This window comes from Choloepus didactylus, chromosome 5, assembly GCF_015220235.1.
Source record: "Choloepus didactylus isolate mChoDid1 chromosome 5, mChoDid1.pri, whole genome shotgun sequence".
In the NCBI taxonomy this organism is placed as follows: domain Eukaryota; kingdom Metazoa; phylum Chordata; class Mammalia; order Pilosa; family Megalonychidae; genus Choloepus; species Choloepus didactylus.
Window position 1 is genome coordinate 161,327,848 of NC_051311.1, and position 20,584 is coordinate 161,348,431.

The 20,584-nt window shown below is 46.5% G+C and overlaps 1 protein-coding gene across 6 annotated transcripts in view; it reads left to right on the plus strand.

Moving 5' to 3' along the window:
• The window catches only part of TNS3 (tensin 3), a 390,960-nt gene that overhangs the window by 305,811 nt on the left and 64,565 nt on the right, over nt 1-20,584 (plus strand). For all 6 annotated transcript variants that reach the window (XR_005217079.1, XM_037837214.1, XM_037837219.1 and 3 more), the window contains 3 exons: nt 9,810-9,982; nt 11,637-11,763; nt 11,861-11,944. Coding sequence is in view for 5 of the 6 variants with exons in the window: in XM_037837214.1 (XP_037693142.1) it covers nt 9,810-9,982; nt 11,637-11,763; nt 11,861-11,944 (384 nt within the window). In the remaining variant the exon portion in view is untranslated. The remainder of the gene's footprint in view (nt 1-9,809; nt 9,983-11,636; nt 11,764-11,860; nt 11,945-20,584) is intronic.

Consider the following 20,584-nt stretch of genomic DNA (forward strand, 5'->3'; position numbering starts at 1 on the left):
ATTAAGCATATTTTAAAAAGTCACAGAGTTGCCAGGAAGCTTTGTGGGTTATTTTTTTCTTTGCAAATTTCATTTCTAGCTAAATGTTCTGAGAAAGTTACCTCCTGCACCTCAGTCTCCTCGTTTGCAGGTTGGGGATAATTGACAGATGGCAAAGACGGACTCTTGAGGGTGTAAAATGGCTTCAGTCCCAGGAGAGAAGCACTCAGCAGGGCACCCTTGGCCAGGTGCACCCCGCTCCCCACCTCCCATGCCCACCCCTTCCTCTGGGCTTAACTGAAATATCACCTCCCCAGGGAGGCCCTCCTGGGTTTCCCCTACACGAGGCCCATTCTCCTGCTCTTTGCCTTCAGAGAGTCTGTGCATTTCCCATTCAGGGCCCTCGCCTGCTCTGTCTTGTCCGCATGGAATGTCCTACCTCTGTAGCCTGGACATTCCTGAGGGCCGAGGCCCCACCTTTTCTCCTTGCACGCTCTCCCAGCCTCCTACCAGGAACATGGTCAGGGCTCGGTGCCTGCTTGCTGCCTGCACAGCTGCGTGTGGCTGGTCTCCTGAGGCTCATAGTTGGAGTCAAGCCACCTCCTAGATTTGGCAAGAGGCAGAGGTAGCACCTCTGCCTGCCTGCTGGCTGGCCAGGGCCCACGGGTGTTCATTGGCTTGCCCCCCACCCCTCTTCCACCCACCCCTGATAGACGGCGAAATTGTTAACGTGAGAAAACGTCTATAGTCAGAAGTGACAGGAGGGAGAGCCTGAGGACACATGGCTCATTTTACAGTTTAGGGTCAGCACAGACCTCAAGGCTCTGAGAAAGTCATGGCAGGTGCGAGGGGAAAGGAAACCAGCAGGCAGGTGTCCAGTGCCCTCCCAGTGGGGGTTGCCGAGGGGCCGTGCAGCATCTGGTCGAGGGATGCAGTGCAGCCGTTACCACCATGTCCCCTTATTGGGATAGCAAGGAAAGAACCTTCCGGAGACCAGCAGGACAGTGGGCTCTCCCGTAAAGGAAACCCGCTCTCCCTCCCTTTCTGCAGGGACCTCAGCTGCGGGGAAGCCTCTGAAGGCATCCTTGTGAAAATCTGAAACATATCCCCAGTGGTGTTTATTTTTAACTCGGTGCTTTTAGGTTGCAGTGCATCCCACCCACTCTGATCTCCTCTTCCCTGTGTCGCTGTGAGGGGTCGGCTGCAGCTCTGATTTCTTTTTAGTAGCTGGGAAGGAGAGGAAGCACCTGGTCAGGGAGCGGTGAGCTGTGGGTGGGTGGGCATTCCCGGACGGAGCCTGCCCTTTGCCAGGGGACAGCTGCCTGTGACATGCCCCATGGCGACCGGCCCGGTTCTGCCACCCCCCTTTTTCTCTTTCCTAAGGAGGGAAACCGGCCCCTAGGGAGGTGCTGAGGTGGTTGAAAGGGCTGTTTGTCCATAGAGCCTCCTACAGGTGCTTGCAGAGGTGACACAGTGTCTCTTTGTTCTGTAGTCGGGCCACACAACACCAGAGCTGTGATGGTTACACTCTATCCAGCCACGGGGGGCCCTGCCCAAACACTGGGGGCCCTGCAATGGCCGGGCAGCACGCTCCCTGCTTTCATTAGCTCTCCATTGGTGGTTTCCTTTTCCTGCATTTGACTTCTTAACTGAGAAGGAAGAACCAATAGTGCCAAGGCCATTTTTATGGAATGGATTTTTTTTTTAATACCATTCAGAAAACAGATTTTAACTATTTCGTTATTCAACTCACTGAGCATTTCATTATTCGCATTGCCTGGCCTAGTTAAATCAGAGTTAATTCTTCACCGTGGCTGTGAATTAAGTTTTGGCGGCCTTCAGGCTTCGTTTTGGGCACCTGGTGAGATGTTGGTGGTGAAGGCTAGCACATGTAAGCTGTGTCCTGCAGGCCCCGTACTCCCTGCTCGGTGTGTGAGAATGGAGGGCCCCGGGGAGTAAACGGAGGCATGAGGGCCAAGCAGTGTGGCAAGTGGCATCCCGTCAGAAGCTTCATGAAAGTGATGTGGTGTTTGTCCCATAGGACTGCAGCAGTAGGGCCGGGAGAAGCTTCCAGAGACCGTGGCCCGACCAAGATGAGAGTGAAAAGGAAGACATGGTCCTTTGCTATTTAATTCAAATGCTCATGATTTCATATATTAAGTATGTAATAAGTAGTTGATGGGTTCAGACTTTTAAATTAAATGTATTTTAATTGATTTAAGACTAAGTATGAAAAAAGCAATTAAAAAATATGTGTGTGTGTGTATGCATTAAAACACAGGGCATGTTTGCAGGGATTCTTGGGGAGTCCAGGGAAGCTTAATTTTCTTCCTTCTATTTTTCTGTATGTTGCACATTTCGTTCAAAGACATATATGCATTTTATTATTGATAAGAAAAAAAAAAGTAGTACTAAAAAAAAAAACACTTGAACCCTGTTAGCAAGTCACTTTTTAGAGAGACAGTGTTTGGGGCGGGAGTGTGTGTGCTTGCTAAGAGGTTGAGGTCCCTTTGGGGGGAAAGCCTGGCACAAGCCAGAAGTCCTTCAGCCCTGAGATCCCTACAAGTGGCCCTGGAATCACCAGTTCACACCCTTGCCTCCTCAGCCCTCCAGAGCTCACCATTTTAACGAAGAGCTACTGAGTCCTTAGGATGGGCAGGTTCGGGGCTCAATGGGGGCTCTCTGAACTAAGACCCAGGCATTGCCCCCTCCTGACAGGGAGGGCCTGCTGCCCCTGTGTTTGAACTCAGGAAGGAAACGCCACTGAGGGAGTAAGAGGCCCCTGCAGCTTCTGCAGCATCCCACAGGCACCATGCATGAGGCAGAAATGCTCTTTGTCCCCACCTTCTTGGTCCCCCTGAGTGCTGCCTGGGGACAGTGCCACTCTCCGTTCTTATAGTAGCTTTGTTAAGAAGACTGCCCCTACCCCAGGTCAACCAAACGTGCTGATAGCGAATATCAGCAAGAGCTGAGCATCCTGCTCTCGACAAGCTCTGGCCTTCTGCTCTCTTGTCTGTGTGGCCTAACTCTAAGTCTCCCCGCTGCACTGAGCACCCACTGCCGGGTCATTCGAGGGCCCCACGCCGGGTGCCTTGAAGCTGGGCCTGGCTGGAGAGCCCTGGGAGCAGGGTCCGGCCAGTCCACGGGGGTCCAGTGCAGAGAAGCCTCTAGCACCAGGCAGGCTGGACAGCTTTGGAGGTGGTGAGGGGAGGGCAGTGCCCATCAAGAGGGGTGAAAGCTGGGGTGGGGGCGTGGTTTGTCTCCTCCTGCCCCTACCCGGCCCTTGGGAAATAAGCTTGAACCAATGCCCCTAAAACAGAGCCGCTTGTGGTTCCTCCTCATCCTAGAAAGGCTAAGAGGGAAAATTATTCCTAGAAAACACAGCATCCAGGGTGTTCTGTTAGACAGCTCCCTAGTGGTGGAAACAGGTTATGTTCACACAGGAAGGAGCTTCCCTCCAAGCACATCGGTGGGTTGTGATATAAAATGAGCTTCCTCTGTGCTCTCCAGAGCACAGAAGTCAACTCTCAGAACGTCCCCCATGGTATCTCTGAGTCTGGCTAGCAGCTTGCACAGCTGTGAGGTTGGGTTGAAGCCCAGAGAAGTTTGTATGTGTGCATGTGCATATGTGTGAGTGTGGGTGTATGTGTTTGTGCAAGTGCACATGTGTGCAAGTGCATACACCTTTGCATGTGAGTGCATGTGTGTTTGTGTGACGGTGTGTAAGAGATCCAGGGAGGGAGGGAGAAAAATCTAACCCTCAGCCTCCAGGGGGCGCACTTTGTATTGTTATAATCATTATTTAAAAAGAAGGGGAAAGTGAAACCCCCTTTCAAAGCTGCCTCTGGAAAGCAGCAACAGACCACAGCTCCAGGCAACCTATGGCCAACATTCCCTCCTGAGCTAGCTTGCCCCGGGCCTCTTCTGCTTACATAGGTGAGATTTGGGGGGCCGTGGGTTGGCTGTATCAATAGGGGCCGTGGGGTGGTTCCATGCAGGCAGCTCCAGGAAAAAGTTCAGGGGACCTGGGTTTGAATTCCGCCTTATCATGCTACCACTTCTCATAAAGAGCACATCATGGACCCGAATTTTCCAAGTTTCCTTGCCTGAGTAACCATAGTCCTTTCCTTGGTACCTGCTATACTTGCCATCAGCCTTTGTTGAATAACTAAAGGAATGTAGAAAATCATGCTACACTAAAATCAAACAGCACTTCATGTTTTAAAATCTTGGAGACAAATCCCATTCTTGTAAATGAATATCACTTATGTATCTCTCTTTAGCATATTGCTACTGAAAATCACCTCCCGTATTATTTCCTGTGTATCTGATTAGATGTGGCCATCAGACATGGTAGCTTTATCCGAAAGAATGCTGTTTGTTGACCAGGCACATGAGTTTGTGGATCAAAACTGAGAAACTAATATTAGTACAAAATTAGATAAGGATTTTGTAAAATTCTTAGGTAGCAGCACTGAGTAGGGACTCAGAATATAAAGAAACATTTTTCTTCTCAAAGGTAATATGTATCTTGTTTTTCTAATTGTAAATGTAATACATAGTATTAGTGAAACTCTGTAGATATAGATGTTTGCAAAAAAATTTTCACGATGTCTGAAATCCCACAACCCAGAGAGAACCTCTCATTTTGACACATTTCCTTATGTGTTGAAATCAAAATGAAATCATACTACACAAGCAATTTGTGTAAGCTGGCTTTTTCATGTAATGTTTTTTAGCGTATTTGTCCATTTCAAATCCTGTAACACAAGATTTTTTTAATGACTGCATGAGTATTGAATTTTGGCCTTTGGGATCGTTGCCGCTTTTTAACGTATTGACTGTGAACTTACCTGTCTCAGGCTCTTGCTGCATTATCTCATTTAATACCCACAGTCCATAATGTGTTAGCATTTTGTACACAAAGCAGCGGAAGGGGCTCACCTCTCATGAGCAGGGAGCCGGACTCCACCCCGCAGCCCAACACGGAGCCCGGCCCAGCAGCCATGCTGGATGCTTGGGCGAGCCCTTCTGCCTTTTGTTTGGGGTCCTGGCTCCAAACACAGCGTTAACCAGGCTCACATACTCAGATCCAGGGTGTCCTCTCTGAGATCTCAGATCGACTTGTCTGGTCTGACCATCCAGATCACACCGTTTGAGGACAGGAAGGACTTTAAAATCCCATTGCTCCTTCCTTTCTCCAGACCCTCCGTTCTCGGACTCTCTGAAACCACGTCATCAGCCAGCTTCCTTAACAGACCCCACATTTTTACTCGAATGCATGAGGGAGGATTTCCTAAAATAGTAAATAATCAACTGTTGTTAACTCTTCTTTCTCCATGAGCATGGGAATAAGGATTCAGAAAGCATTGCAGCTCCCAGGTCTCTTAGCTTATTTGTTCCCCGTTCGACTCAGGAGAAGGAGCCCCCCCTTTCCCAGTGGGGTGCTTCTGTGCTCTTTGGGGACTGGGGCCTCTCATGGCCCATACCCTTCTGTGTGGCCCAAGGAGGCCTTTTGAAGTGGGAAGGGACAGCAGTGGCGGGTCAGGAAAAGTGACCCCCCAAAAGAGTTTGAAGTTGTGGGTTTTAAAGTCAGATGAATCTGGCTCCAGACCCTTGTTGCGAATTGCAGTGTGGTGCAGCACTCAGTCCCCAACCTGAGGCCCTGCTTTCCTCCCTCACCTCCCTGCATTTTGTGATTAAGAGATTTTTAAAATGAGCACACCCTGCCCAATGCTGGACGGTCACTGTTGCTGGATAAATCTGGGTTTGTTTCTGTTTGTCTTTGCCATTTCAGCTACCTCCTAGGCAGTGGAGTTGCATCCTTCATATCAAGACACAGTTGTGGGTTTGCTATACCTTAAAAGTAGATTTTATTTTGGCTTGTTTTCTTGGGAGTTTCAAATTCGAAAATGTATGATGCTGCGAACCTTTTACTCCCGATGGCTGCAGAGTGAGGGGAAAGCAGGACCCGGAGCCCCCGATTCAGCCGCGAGAGCTCAGGTTTCTGGCCACCTTCCATGACTGTGTCTTTCCTTCTGCAGGGATGTAAAATGTCACTTTCCGGGCCAAGGAGAGACTTTCTCTGTACATCACATCCTGGAAGCCCAGTTCCCCTTGCTCATCCTTCTCCACATGCCCACTGACTCACTCCTTCATCAGCATTTGCTGAGCCCCACTCTGGGGTCGGGCCCCAGATCCCACTGTGGGTTTGGAAACAGTCCTCCCAATTGCTCCAGGGACAGAATATCAGGAAACATTGCTCTGTCCAAATAAAGAAGCACCCAGCTCTGTGCGTAACCAGAGGCTGTATCTTCCATAGCATAGGTGTCTGGGATTTGATCATCAGAACATTCTGCAGGAGGGATTTTTAAATGGAAAGCATTCTGTTTGAATGCTCAGAGAGAAAAGAATTTTGAGAAAATATTGCAAAGACTTGTATTAAGTAGGGAAATTACTGGGGCCAGCTCTTGGAACACCTGAATTTGAGGAGAGAGCTTTGTGTTGGGGTTGAAAGGGTAGGAAAGCCCAAGACAGATGTTCTTTTTACCGAGACACCTTCTGAGCACACCTACAGGGCTGTCCGCTAGTTGTAAATGAACTAGCAGATGTGCATCAAGTGGGGCTTGATGGCTTCTAGAGGGAGTTGCTTTCGGACATCAGGCCACGAGCTGACGGGCTAGGACCACAACGCGTCAAAGTTTGTTTCCAGGACACCTTCCCCAGATCAAAGAGGCAATATTTATTGTTTGTTTAATTTAATTTCAGATTTCCACTTTGTACCTACCAAGCAACAACTCCCCCTTCCCCCTTAACCTTTGTCCCCTGGTGACCGCTAATCTACGTTCTGTCTCCGTGAAGTTGGTGTTTCTGGATATTTCATGTAAGGGAAATCATATAGTGTTTGTCCTCTGGTGCTTATTGGACTCAGCATTGCGTTTTCAAGGTTCATCCGTGTTGCACTGCGAACATCAACGTGAGCTTCATCTGAGGATGTCATTCCCCTTTTGTGTCTGAATAATATTCTGTTGCATGGATCTGCCACATTTTGTTTATCCATTCACCTGTCGATGAACACGTGGGACTTTCCCACCTGTTGGCCTCTGTGAATACCACTGCCATGCACATCGGTTTCCAAGTATTTGTTTGAGTCCTTGCTTTCAGTTTCTTTGGGTATTTTCCTGGGAGTGGATTTGTAGAGGCAGTGTTTTAGGGGACACCTGGCCACATCTTTCTGTGGGCATCCTTTAAGGGAATAACTTCAGTGAGAAGACACTGGGTTATTTGAGGTTAGACACCACTTATTCCCTTGCAAGTTGAACAATGTAATATAACTTTCCATTCCCTAATTGCATCTGTGGAAAGCTTAGAGGCAGTGGGACCTCTGTATTTCTAGACAAATGGACTGCTGATGTCATTTAAAGGGCATCTGAATGCCCCAGCTCACGATTACAGACAAATTCCTTTGGGGTGAAATTTTTTCTCCTTCTGAAATCCTCATAAGCCTGTTTAATCCTCACGACAGCCCCGGGAGATAGGTAGCTTTTCTCTGCTTTTCAGAGAAGAATTTGGGCCCACAATGACTTAGCCAAGATCACCTCCTGTGTTCCATCATCAACAACTTATGTGAGCATCCTCCCCTCCCTGCTTAGCATCCTGGGGTGCTCTGCTGTAATGACACCATTCTTACTGCTTAAGTCAGAAGGTCCCGTGTCCATGACCCGTGACCCAGGTCATGTGGGGTCAGGGGTCATGGATCCAGCCCTGGATCTGTGGAGGGAGCTGTTGGAAGTGGAGACGGAGGGTGTAAGAAGCTGTTGGAAGGATTCTCAGAGGGAGCCTGAGACCTGGGTTTGGGTTTCCACTCACTCTGTTACCTGCGGGGTGGTACCGGGCAGACTTCCTCCCCTCTCCAGTGGACGGATGTCACCGGCCTGGCCTCACCAAGGGCGATGACCCCTGGAAAACCACTTCAGGGCCCTCTAACCCACGGTGACCTGGTGGCTGGGACGGCGGGTGGTGGAATCCATCCAACCGAGAAAACACACCTTCCAGAGCATTCTGTTCCTCCTTTTCATTCACACACATTAGATTCATGTCTTCTGCCTTCTTGTTCTAGTTTGCTAATGCTGCTGGAATGCAAAACACCAGAGATGGATTGGCTTTTATAAAGGGGGTCTATTTGGTTACACAGTTACAGTCTCAAGGCCATAAAGTGTCATCAACAAATGGTACCTTCACTGGAGAAAGGCCAGTTGGCATCCGGAAAACCTCTGTTAGCTAGAAAGGCATGTGGCTGGCATCTGCTTGCTCCCAGGTTGTGTTTCAAAATGGTGTTCTCCAGAATGTCTGCGTCAGCTTCCAATGGCCATCTTCAAAATGTCTGTCTCAGCTACAGCTAGCTGTGGGCTCCTTTTGTCTGAGCTTATATAGTGCTCCAGTAAATTAAACAAGGCCCACGCTGTATGGGCAGGGCCACACCTCCATGGATATTATCCAATCAGAGTTATCACCTACAGTTGGGTGGGTCACATCTCCATGGACACTGAACCAATAGGTTCCAACCCAATCCACGCTAATACCTCTGCCCCCACAAGAATGCATTAAAGAATATGGCTTTTTGGGGGGACATAATATATACAAACCAGCACACTTGTCAACATCAAAGTTATCGTCCCTTTATCGGGAAGCGTTTGCATTCTACCTCCACTTTTTATTATTAGGTTGTGGGAGTCGAGAGATGGAGGTGAGGCAGTAACTGCTCAGCGGTGCTTGACATAACACAGCATGTTTCACAACCATATTATATTCACTTTACTTGCCCCAGACAGCTGATTTGGAACAAAGTCATTCTAAGCTGAGCCTTACATGTGCCACACACATTGGTGGTTTAAATCTCGCCTTGAAATGAAATTTCACGGTGAGCTGCACAGTTATTGAGGTTGTATGTTATTAGCTTAGGTCTAAACTGTAGGGGACATTCTTGTTAGGTCTTAGTTTTTAGATTGCATCATCATCAATAGAAACATTATTATTTTAATAGCCTGTGGTAGTTTTTCCCAGTCTGCCTAATTGTAAGAGCTTCTGGAGGAGATTAAAAAAAAATTCCAGCTCTTGCCTCTTATCTACCCATCCCCACCCCCACCCCCTAAAAAGGGACTCTGATTTGGTCCAGAGCGGGGGGACCTGGGAATCTCTCTCTCTAATAAATGCCTGAGATGTTTCTTGCACAGCAAAGTTTGGACAGATCGGTATTTATGGCTGGTGCTTGAATTACATTGCTGTATTATTTTTCTGTTGGATTTCTCATTGTTATCACTCAAACTATTATGTAGTGATGTGCTTATGTTATGCTGCATGTCATCACTGCAGAGCGTGTGGCTGTTGGGTCGCTCTGGTCCTGATGTGGAGCCCACGGGGCCTCCCCACAATGCCGGGGACACATGGGTGCACCGTCCATATGCAGCCATAGCCAAGTCACACTCACACTCTCCTTTCCCAGGGCTGTGGGGTGCATCATGCTGTAGGCCCCCATCCCCTAGAAACCCGTTGCAGCAGAAGGAGCCTGGCTGGTGGGAGCTGCATGGTTGGGAGGTCCCGTGCTGCACGATCACCCCCAGGCTCTCATCCCCATCTTAGGCTGAGAATGGCTCCCTGGAGATACACATCTGGGAATAGTGGCCCCAGTGGCTCCCCTGAAGGAGCAGAGCCAGCCAGTAATGAAATACCCAGTGTCCTCCAGAAGTTTGCGAATTGGGTTTTAATTATGAATTTTCTTGGTCAGCTGTAAAGAAAGCTCCCTGAAGTCAACATGTTATCTCTCCTGACAGGCCCTGTAAGCGAGGACCCACTGGGCGGAAGACTCCGGAAGTTGAGCCTTGGACAGTATGACAATGATGCTGGTGGGCAGCCGCCCTTCTCCAAATGTGGATGGGGGAAGACCACCCACGTGGACCAAGCCCCACATCTGTCGTCTTTTCTCACTTCGGCAGACACCAAAGAGGTAGAAGCCTGGTCCCAGGTCTTAGTCTGCTAGAGCTGCTATGACAAGTACCACACAGTGGGTTGGTTTAACAGCAGGAGTTTATTGTTACCTGGCTTTGGAGACTAGAAGTTCAATATTGAGGTATCAACAAGGTCATGCTTTCTTCGGTGTCTGTAGCATCCCGATGCTGTCTTGCAGCAATCCTTGGGGTCCCCTGGCGTGCATCTCTGCCTTTATCACATGGCGCTCTGCTTCATTCTCTCACTTCTTCTTTTCCTGCTCAGTCGTATGTCTCTGTCTAGATTTCCTTCCTTGTGAGCACACAGTCATGTGGATTAAGGCCCACGCTGATTCAATTTGGCATCGTCTAAATAGGATCTTCAGAGGTCCTATTCACAAATGTGTCCACACCATAACTAATAATAATGTCTCCCAAGGTCCCATTTGCAAATGGGTTCACACCCACAGGATTGCAGATTAAGGCTTGAATGTGGCTTTATGGAGACACGGTTCAGTTCCCAACACCGAGAGTTTGCTGTGTGCCACTTGCTAGATCGTTGTTCTCTCCTGGACTGAACGTCGGGGGACACGGGATAACGCCCAGGTCTAGTCCCATCATGCATGCCAGCTGTCACCCTCCTTCCTGCATCTGGCCGTCCTCCCCATCCCCCAGATTGGGTTCTTCTTTGAAAGGCAGAGCTGGGTGATTGGGAGAGCTCAAGTGTACAGTCACGCCAGCCCGAGTGTGGATCCTGGCTCACCGCAGAAATACCTGTGCAGGCTTGCCCAAGTCACTTTGTTCACCTGAGCCTCAGTGTTCTTATCTGTGGAGTGGGCATGATGACGCAAATCATGTGCATGGGCGATGTCGATTAGTGACAATATAATTAAAGAACTGGCTGCCCGCATGGCATGGGCAAACACAGATTTCCTTTGAGGTCATCCGTTAGGATCTGAAATCCTTCATCCAAGACCTTCCCGGAGCACCTGGGAGGGAGGCAGGAAAAACACACGTCAGAGCCGATTTGTTCCTCCATGTAAGATCAACAGAAGAAGGGTGTGCTCTTTTGGGAGGGGTGGTTAATTTTAATCAGACAGGTTGGGGTGCCCTGACATGATTGACCTTTTCCAATATGGGTTTTATTTATTCTCAAGTTGAAAAAGTTGGAATCTACAGAATAGATGAGGAAAAAAGGCCACTCATAGTCTTTTAATACACACAAAAGAACCACTGTTAATATTGGGGGAATATTTTCTTCCAGGCTTTTTTTCTGTGCCTAGGTTTTTAATTTATTGCATATTTTCACACATCTGTGAACATACCATAGCTAAAGATGATTCTATCAGGCCTTTTTCGCTGAATGCTGTAATGCACAATTCCTATATGATTACAGACTCTGTAAATGTCATTCATCATCTGTAAAATCTCTTATGAAAAGGATGTATAAAATATGTGTCCCTTTAATATTGAACATTAAAACTTTTTGCCCCAGTTTTCCAGGGCCCAGAGAGGAGAGACAGGTTTCTTAGTTGTGGAGCAGGAATTCAGCCCCAGCCCCCTGACTCTGATACCAGGGATCTGTGCACCAGACCGGCTAAGGGGAACCCTACAACAGATGAGATCCACCTGGCTCCTCCATTCTTATCTTTTTCTCCCTCGTGCCGATTTTAGACAGCGATCACCAGTTACCCCGCAGGCATCGATGTCATCAATGGCAGAATCTTCTCTCCAACCAAAAATAGCAACGAGTCCATCCCTCCGACACCTGCATTTCCAGTGTCACCAGAAACCCCATATGGTAAGAAAAAACTATAACCAGCCAGACACGGATGCAGTGATCTGACCCTCTCTAGGAGGAGAATGATAGCAGCCTCTTGTCATGCTCTCTTTTGTAGTGAAAACGCCGCCGCATCATCCTCACTTCAGTTCATCAGAGCTGCCGATAAGCCACCCAGCTGGCCTGTACAAAGGAGAACCTGGTAAGAAAGTCACCTGCTAAGAAAGTCACCTGCTTCTGATGCACTACAAGGAGCAGGCAGCCTCGTCTGCTCCAGAAACTGCTTTGTTCGGTAACTGTTTCTACTACTGCCTTATCCTGAGCAGAAATATTTTGATTTGTGTCCATCTCAGAAGCTTTGGGTGGGACGGATCTTGCAGGGGCACGTGTGGGAGGGTGGCCATGCAGTCTACCAGGGATTTAACAACCCACCGTGGAACGGCTGCCTGGTACCCTTAGGGGATCATGTCTCTTAAATACTTTTCATACGTCCACTGTCTGAGCTTTACATTGATGGGCAGGGCTGGTGGTTTCTGTTGGCAGCTGAGCATGGGTGCTGTTTAACTCCTGCAGCATTACTGGCCAACCTGGAGTTGAAAGGAAGAAACTAGAACACCCCAACCCATCCAGAAAAAGTGGATTCCAGTAGAGAGCAGCAGTTTCTGTGCAAGGGTCTATGTGCACAGCCCCTCTGCTGCCTGGCTGTACGCAGTGGCCTGACCGTGCCCTTCCAAGCCTGGCTTCCCTAATGGAATGCTGGTCACTCGAGACCATTTTCCATACCCACAGTGTGTCCATTTGGGAGCCGGCTGGGTCTGGCTCCTGCACCGTCTGTGGGGAGGAGAGAGTTCAAACGGAGGCAGGAGAATCAGGACTGTTCTCAGCACATCTTCCCAAGAGAGGGTCTGTCTCTTCCTTGAAATTCAAAGATGGGGACAGACTTGGGCGGTCGGAGACGGGACGTTACCTAAACCCTTACGCATGTTCTAAAGTACTCTTCTCTGTAATGTCAGGTTCTTTATGCTGCTTCTTTTCTGCCCCAGTGAAGGCAGTTGGGGCTTCTCTGATAATAGAGTTTACTAGGCATATTTCTGGGATTGGGAGTTTTACATTAAATTTTATTTAAATCGTGCCCCTTATGCAAGGAATGGGCATAATTTTGAAAGCTGGCTCCATTTTCCTTCTTTCTTCAGAGAAACCCTAGTCTATGTATAATTTAATAGAAGGGCCATTTTTCTCCTAACGTTTCCTTCATGCTTTTAGGACCATAAATGCTTCTCTTTATACCCAGTGGATAGCAGCTAAGCTAGCTATATTTCATAGCAGCTCTGGTTGAAATTTAGGGCTCAAAAAAAAAGTGTATGCAGTGTTACTTTTTTATTTCTATACTATATGAGCATTGCATAAGAAGAGGTGTGGATGTTTAAATAAGTATTAATAGAACAGACACACACATAAAGCCCTGCGTGTATTCTTAGCTGGTTTTATAATTTGGATGAAAGCAAATAAAGGGACCTTCTCTTCTGGCTGCAAACAGCCTTGCCCCTCCTCATTGGATTACTCACACTCTATTCTCTATGGCCTCTTCTGGAACATGTTTACTGGGTTTGGACTAGAACCCAGCCCCTCTGACCTGGCATTCAGCCATCCCCCCAACTACACCCAAGACAGGCTCGTTAGAAGCAAACACACTGATGACAAGCCACAGATGGCGGATGATAAGCACAAGGGAAAAAAATACCAGAAAAAAGCTTGCAAACTCACTAACAGCTCATGATGGAGAACTTTATGACCATTATATTGCACCTATAATGGGTTCAACACAGGATCCTTAGGAATCCGGCAAATATATGCCAACGTGACTGGTCCCTCCTGGAGCTCAGAGGCCGTGTGGGAAGACATGGACTCTCACGTTCTGTGTGCCGGAGCCACGGGTCAGTCAAGAACACACCATTCTTTGTACATCCTGCATGTGCAACATGTATCAGAATTCCAGTTCAGCTGATATGTCTTAAGTCCCTTCCATGGGCAAAATAGCCACACGGAAAAAAATTTTTAAAAGCAGATGTTAAATTTGAGCTATTTAATCTTAAGAATAACCTTAAGGATCTTAGTAAGAGTTTTCTAGATTTTTTATTTCAGTTGTCCCAAAGATTAACATCCAGGAAGACCATGAGGAGTATAAAGATACAAGGTCTTGACTCACTATGATGCTTCAGGACAGGCAGCTCACTCTTAACCCCCAGCTCTTGCCTGGGGATCACACCTTCTTTGCAATGTCAGATGGAGCCACTGAACTCTGTTGGGTTCAAGAGGTAACAGTGGGTTGCTCATGGTTACGGGCTACTCCTGTTGTGCTCGGCTTTCCTCTCAGTACTGTCAGGGGTGATTTCCTTTAATCTTTGCAATCGTGTCACACAGGTAGCTCTTACTGTAATCCCCATTTTACAGAGGAGGATACTGACACTGGGAAGTGAAGTAAATGGCAAAGCCACGTAAGTGGCAAAGCTACTCCAAACCGATCAGTCTGAACTGGAAGCTTGGTGAGGATCCATTATGTGGTAATGCAAACCACCAAAACAGAAACCCAAACCAGAAACCATCCACCCCTCTGGAAGTGAGCCAAGAGGCACGTTTGTCTCTACCTGATCTCACTGTGATTCTGCAGGTGAGCACTGCATGGAAGTCTTGGATCTGCCTTAACCTCGCAGAGCTTCCTATTTCTCACTTGTGCATGAATAAAAATGCTCCCTTACCATAGTTAGAGGTAGTCACGAGGTTTGAATAAGGCAGTGGACATAAAAAGTGCTTTGTAAACTGCGATAGTCATTCATCTGTCATCGACTGGGCATTCAACAAATTTAGAAAGAAACCCTCAGATACATAAACATGCAGATAAAGTGAGATAGGTGATAAATACAAGTTTATTTGAGCTGATCCATGAAAAAATGTCTTTATAACCAGCCCTCCCTTGAAAAACATTTCCTATTTTAATAAGTATCATAAAAAACAGTTGAAACTATACCCCCACACACATTTTTTTTTTCTTTTTCTGTTTGGTTATTAGCTCATGAGGAACACAGCTGAAAAATGACTAAATAGGTCTTTGTGCACTTTGACATCAAAATATTTTGAAAGATTTTAGGAATCCTACCATCTGGATTCCAGCCTCATTGCCTTGCTTAAGTAGGATGTGTGATAACAAAGTCCTGCTGTTGTAATGCTGCTGTCTTCAGTGCCTCTCAGTGGAAGGGAGCGGTCTGGGCAGTATCTGCTAAAGAGGGGTCTGGAGGTTACTCTCGCTGACTTCTATCTCTCTTTTCCAATGCCGGATGTACACTTATCTTGGCCCTGATGCTTCCTAACTGTATGATCTTAGGCAGGTGGCCTAAGCCTTGGTTTTATTTCCCATAAGATAGAATAATTCCTTTCTGTGGTCAGTTGAATTCTGTGCCCCAATGTAGATATGTTATTAATCTCAATCGTCATTCCTGTGGGTGTAAACCCATTGTAAATAGGACCTCATGAAGATGTTATTTTTAGTCCAGGTGGGGCCAGCTGAATGAAGATGGGTCTTAATCCAGGTTTCTGGATGTCTTAGAAAGAGAAACTGGGATGGAGAGGACATCACCATGGGATAGGGAGGCAAGGATTCAAGCCAAGCGACCCCAACAATTGCTGGCAGTCAGCACCAGAAAGCTACAGACTCCTGGAGAAACCAAGTGTGCCATCTTGAAACTGTTATGGACCCCAGAAGAGCCATGATCTTTTAACCCAATCTTGTTGGGTAGAATCTCTTGATTGAGTGTTTCCGTGGAGATGTGACTGACCCAACTGTGGGTGAGACCTTTTGATTAGATTATTTCCATGAAGATGTGGACCCCACCCACTCAGGGTGGATCTTGATTAGTTCACTGTAGTACTTAAGAGAGCTCAAGAGCCATCACAGATGTTGACACTTGGAAACACTTGGAGATGCAGACAGAAGGACATTTGGAGATGCTAAGTTAAGAAATGAAGCCCGGAGTTTGACTTGGAGAAGCTAAGAGAGGACCCCTAGATGCTCAGAGAGAAACAACTGGGAGAAAGAAGAAAGGATGCAAAGAGAGAGGAGCAAAGTCAGAAGCCCAGAAACTCGAAGAAAGCCATTTTGAAACACAGCCTAGGAGCAAAGGACCAGCAGATGCCAGCCACGTGCCCTCCCAGCTGACAGAGGTGTTCTGTACACCATCAGCCTTTCTTCAGTGAAGGCATTCTCTTATTGATTCCTTCGTTTGGATGCTTTTATGGCCTTAGAATGTAAATGTGTAACCTAATAAATTCCCTTTATAAAAGCCAATCCATTTTTGGTATTTTGCATAACAGCAGCATTAAGAGAACGTAACAGCAAGCCGTTGGACTTCTTCTAGCCTCAAAACCAAGAATTAAGGGTAATTTCCCTTCATTAAACCTAAACCATTGGCAATAGCAGGTCTGACAAACTAAGACAGTATTGCACAGGATTGTCACTGAGATTAAGCGAGAAAGTGTAGCTGATGCCCTTGGCCCAGAACCTATAGACATTCAGTAAATGGGGTGGATGCCAGTAATATTGGTAAAACAGCAAAGCAAAGAGACAATATCACAATCTAAAGAAGACCAGTGATGGATGAAACTGTAGGCAGTAATAAGGAGCCTGAATTGGGGGCATGGATAAGTTCCCTTGGTGCACAGCCCTCGGTCGACTGGAGGCCAAAGTAGCCTATTCTTCTCAGGTATGTTCTCCTGTTGGATGACCTTGTACCTGTCCTTGTGTCCTCTTTTAAATGACCTCCAGGAGAGTGATTAATATTTAAATAGTTACTCAAATATTTAATGTTTAATATTAATATTTAACTTAATATTAATATTTAAATATGAGTTCCAGTGCTATTTTATTCTCCTAGGAGTGTGTCTGATTTAGGAACAGGCATGATTGGGGACAGGTGTAGGAGATGGCAGTGGACATCCATGTGACGAGTGTCCTGGAGCACAGTTTCTATCATCTTTTCCTGTCTGATTGTGGTAACATGGAGCTATAGACCCCAGAAAAACATGTTCTTAAACTTAATCCATTCCTGTGGATATGAAACCATTGTAAGTAGGACCTTGTGATGAGGTTTTTTCAGGTGTGGCCCAATCCAGTCAGGATGAATCTTAATTCTATTACTGGAGTCCTTTATAAGCAGAATGAAATTCAGACACAGAGAGAGAAAACCATGGGAAGCAAGAAACTGAAATAAACAGAACTCAGAAGAGCAGGGAAAGGCCGCCTTGTGCATTGCCTTGTGACAGAGAAGCCCAGGACCAAGGATCACCAGCAGCCAGCTCCAGAATGCCAGTCTTTGGGAGGAAAGCATTTCTTTGATGATGCCTTGATTTGGACTTTTTCCTAGCCTCAAAACCATGAACTAATAAATTCCCATTGTGAACCTAACTCATTGCATGGTATTGCTTGAGCAGCCAATGAAACTAAAGCACTGATGTAACACTGTGAACTCCAGGAGGACAGGGGCTGGGTCTTACCATCTTACCATGCCCCAGCCTAGAACATGGCGGCCCTCAGAGTGATCTATCTACATGGCTTGCTGACTTAGCCTATATTATACCCCCCAAAATACTTGGGGGCAGCATCCTTAGACTTCTCAGGAATGCCAGACATGTACCTCAGGAGGAAATGCTGTTCTTGAAACCCATTTTTAAGAATTTGAATAAAGGGGTCATTTAATCTCAGTACTCGTATAGGCAAAATAGGGAAAATTATGAAGTTTGAGATATGAATTCTTCCATAACTATTCCGTATTATTCCATAATAACTTTCCAGATGTCATCTGGAGACTTTGGATTTCAGTGAAAATTATTAACATTTGGTGTTATTTTCCTTAAAAAGAACCCCTTTATACATTTTGCAACTTCTATTTCTAATTCATTTGTCATGTAGAGTAGAGTAGGGTTTGATCTTTTTAGGGAAATGATAAGCATGCAGTCTTCCTTCTATTGTCAGTTGATGGGTTTCATGAAAGGCCCCTGAGAAAACGCTTTAATCCAAGGACTTGGTTAGGGGACTGACAATCAACAAGAACAAGAAAGGTTTTCATCATTGGCTTAAGGGAGGGGACACATGGGGATTTGCTTAATGCTATTTGAACCTCTCAAAGGGGAAAAAATGAATGCATGCTTGCTAGAGGGTTGTGGTGGTTTGAAGCTGTACCTACCCTAGAAAAATATGTTCTTTAAATCTAATCCATTCCTGTGGGTGTGAACCCATTATAAGTAGGACCTTTTGATGAAGCTACATCAACTAAGGCATGACCCACCTCATTAAGGATGGGTCTTAATCCTATTACTGGAGTCCTTCATAAATGGAATGAATACAGAGAGAAACAAAAGAGAAAGTCACAGAAGTAAGAAGCTGAAATCAATGAAAGGAAACTGGGAATAGATGGGAGAGACCGGCAGACACTACCATGTGTCTTGCCAGGATCGCCGGCAGCCAGTCTTTGGGAAGAAAGCATCGCCTTGATGTTGCCATGAACTGGACATTTTCCTGGCCTCAAAACTGTAAGTTAATAAATTCCCATTCTTCAAACCATTTCATGATACTTGCTTTAAGCAGCCTAGGAAACAGAAACAAGGGAAGAAAAGGAATATCCAGGAATATCTTGTTGAGGAGACGGGCAGGGAGAGGGAGAAGGAGAAGAAAAGAGGAAGAAGGGAGGGGGAGAGGTGGAAGGAGGGGGAGAGATTGAGATTACTTTGAGACAACACTTTTTTTTTTAAAAGCTGCCATTCTTCAAAGCTTGACAAATTATAACATGCTTTTCTACCAGTCCTCCCTCTTCCTTCCTGTACCAACTCCTTTTTCTTTTGCATTTTTATGAACTTTTTTAATGGTAATGCTTATAGTAGGAATAAAAACTCGCACTGAATGTGAACATGTTTGACATTTATAGATGCCCTTGATTACTTTGAATTTTACAGAACTTCAAAAGCAAATCCATATAAATATATTTATACGTGTGCATATATTTATGAATATACATATATGTGAATATGAAAAGATGTGTGTAGTAGACTTAGTGATCCGATTTGTGCAAAGGAATGTGTCTTGGTGAATGGGAACCTTCTGACAGTGTAACATTTGAGCTCAATTACCTGGTGTGGGTTATCAAATATTGTCCAACCACCCCACCCACAGTTAAGTAAATGGAAAAAAGAAAAAGTGGATTGCTTCTAAGTATTAAAAAATAAACATCCATGCTGGGTTCATGCAGATCAGCATAAAAACCAGCTTGTGGATGGTTTGTTAGGAGTCCATGGTGACAGGAACATTAATTCATTACAGTGGAATGAAGCTCAAAAATTAAAAGGTACTGACACCTCATCACCAAACAGGCCAGCTTAGAAGTATCCCCAAGTAAGTCAAACTACTTCTTGACCATAACTAATGCTCTCTTTGGCTGGCTTGCTTTCGGGTTAAAGGAATCTTTGTTTTCCTAAATTTATTCAGCAACTCCTCTGGAAAGTGGCCCTAGAACCCCCACATGGAAAAGTTATTCTGACATGTTGCCAACAGGGATTTTTGCTCCTATCACATTTCTAGCCCCTGCGGTCCAAACGCGAAGAATGGTGTTGGGCCACGGCTGGGTGTTATTAGCGGAGGAGACTAAAGGAGACGAGGGCCCCTTAGCGGTGGGATTTTGCTGTGGTCTATGAAACAGTCACAGCCTCTAGACTGTCACCTCCCGGCTCTGAGGTTGTAAGCCAGTATTCCAACCTGGCCCTCCGTTTTCTAGACTGTCAGGTGGGAATGGGGTAGCAATTCTGCCTCCTCTTCTACTGAGTCCCTAAGATCGCATGTGGGGGCATCTGTGCCCAGGATGTGGTGCGCTCTCTCCAGCTGATTCTGGGATTTTGAGTTCTGGAAGTCTCTGTGAGAAGGCCTCAGTGGTGATAGTGGAAGCATTGGTCAGAAGAAGAGAGAGCCCTCCACTTTGATCATCAGTTGCTGAGCAGATGCCCCTGTTTTCAGTACTGGAAAAAGGAAGCTGTTCTGGTCCTTACCTTGAAGTTTGGTGATAATTCAGTATTATGCTTGTGCATCATGGTAAACCTCCAGATAGGGGATGAAGGGTGGAGGTCATTGGAGAGCTTCTGGTTCTCACCCCCTTGGAGGGCCTCTGGTTCTAGCTCCTTTGGAAAGAGCTTCTGGTTCTAGGCCCATCAGAGAGCCTTTGGTTCTTTCTCCATTGGAGAGCCTCTGGTTCTAGTCCCACTGGAGGGCCTCTGGTTCTTGTTCCATTGGAGAGCCTCTGGTTCTACCTCCTTTGGAAAGAGCTTCTGGTTCTAGGCCTATTAAAGAGCTCTGGTTCTAGCCCCACTGGAGAGCCTCTGCTTCTAGCTCCACTGGAGGGCCTCTGGTTCTAGCTTCACTGGAGAGCCTCTGGTTCTAGTTCCATTGGAGGGCCTCTGGTTCTTGCCCCACATTTTACTAAGGTAGTGACTGATATCCAGAGATGAAAATTGGGTTACACTCAATTGGGGGGGCTCATTGGACATGACTCCAGTTCTCTTTCTTCCATGCCCTTCAATGACCTTGCAGATTGCTTAAGAAAACTGGAAAGAAAAGATATGGGCTTCACAAGAGGTATTAGAAGGCAGATGAAGAGAGAAAATGGGAACCAGATGGGAGTATGAATGACCAAGGAGATTACTACGCTGATGGTGGCCCCCCTCCCCACCAGGCACAGGAGCCTCTCCAGCCGCACGTAACCTTGGGTGACGGAGGGAGGGAATAAATGAAGATGCAACAAAATGACTCAGT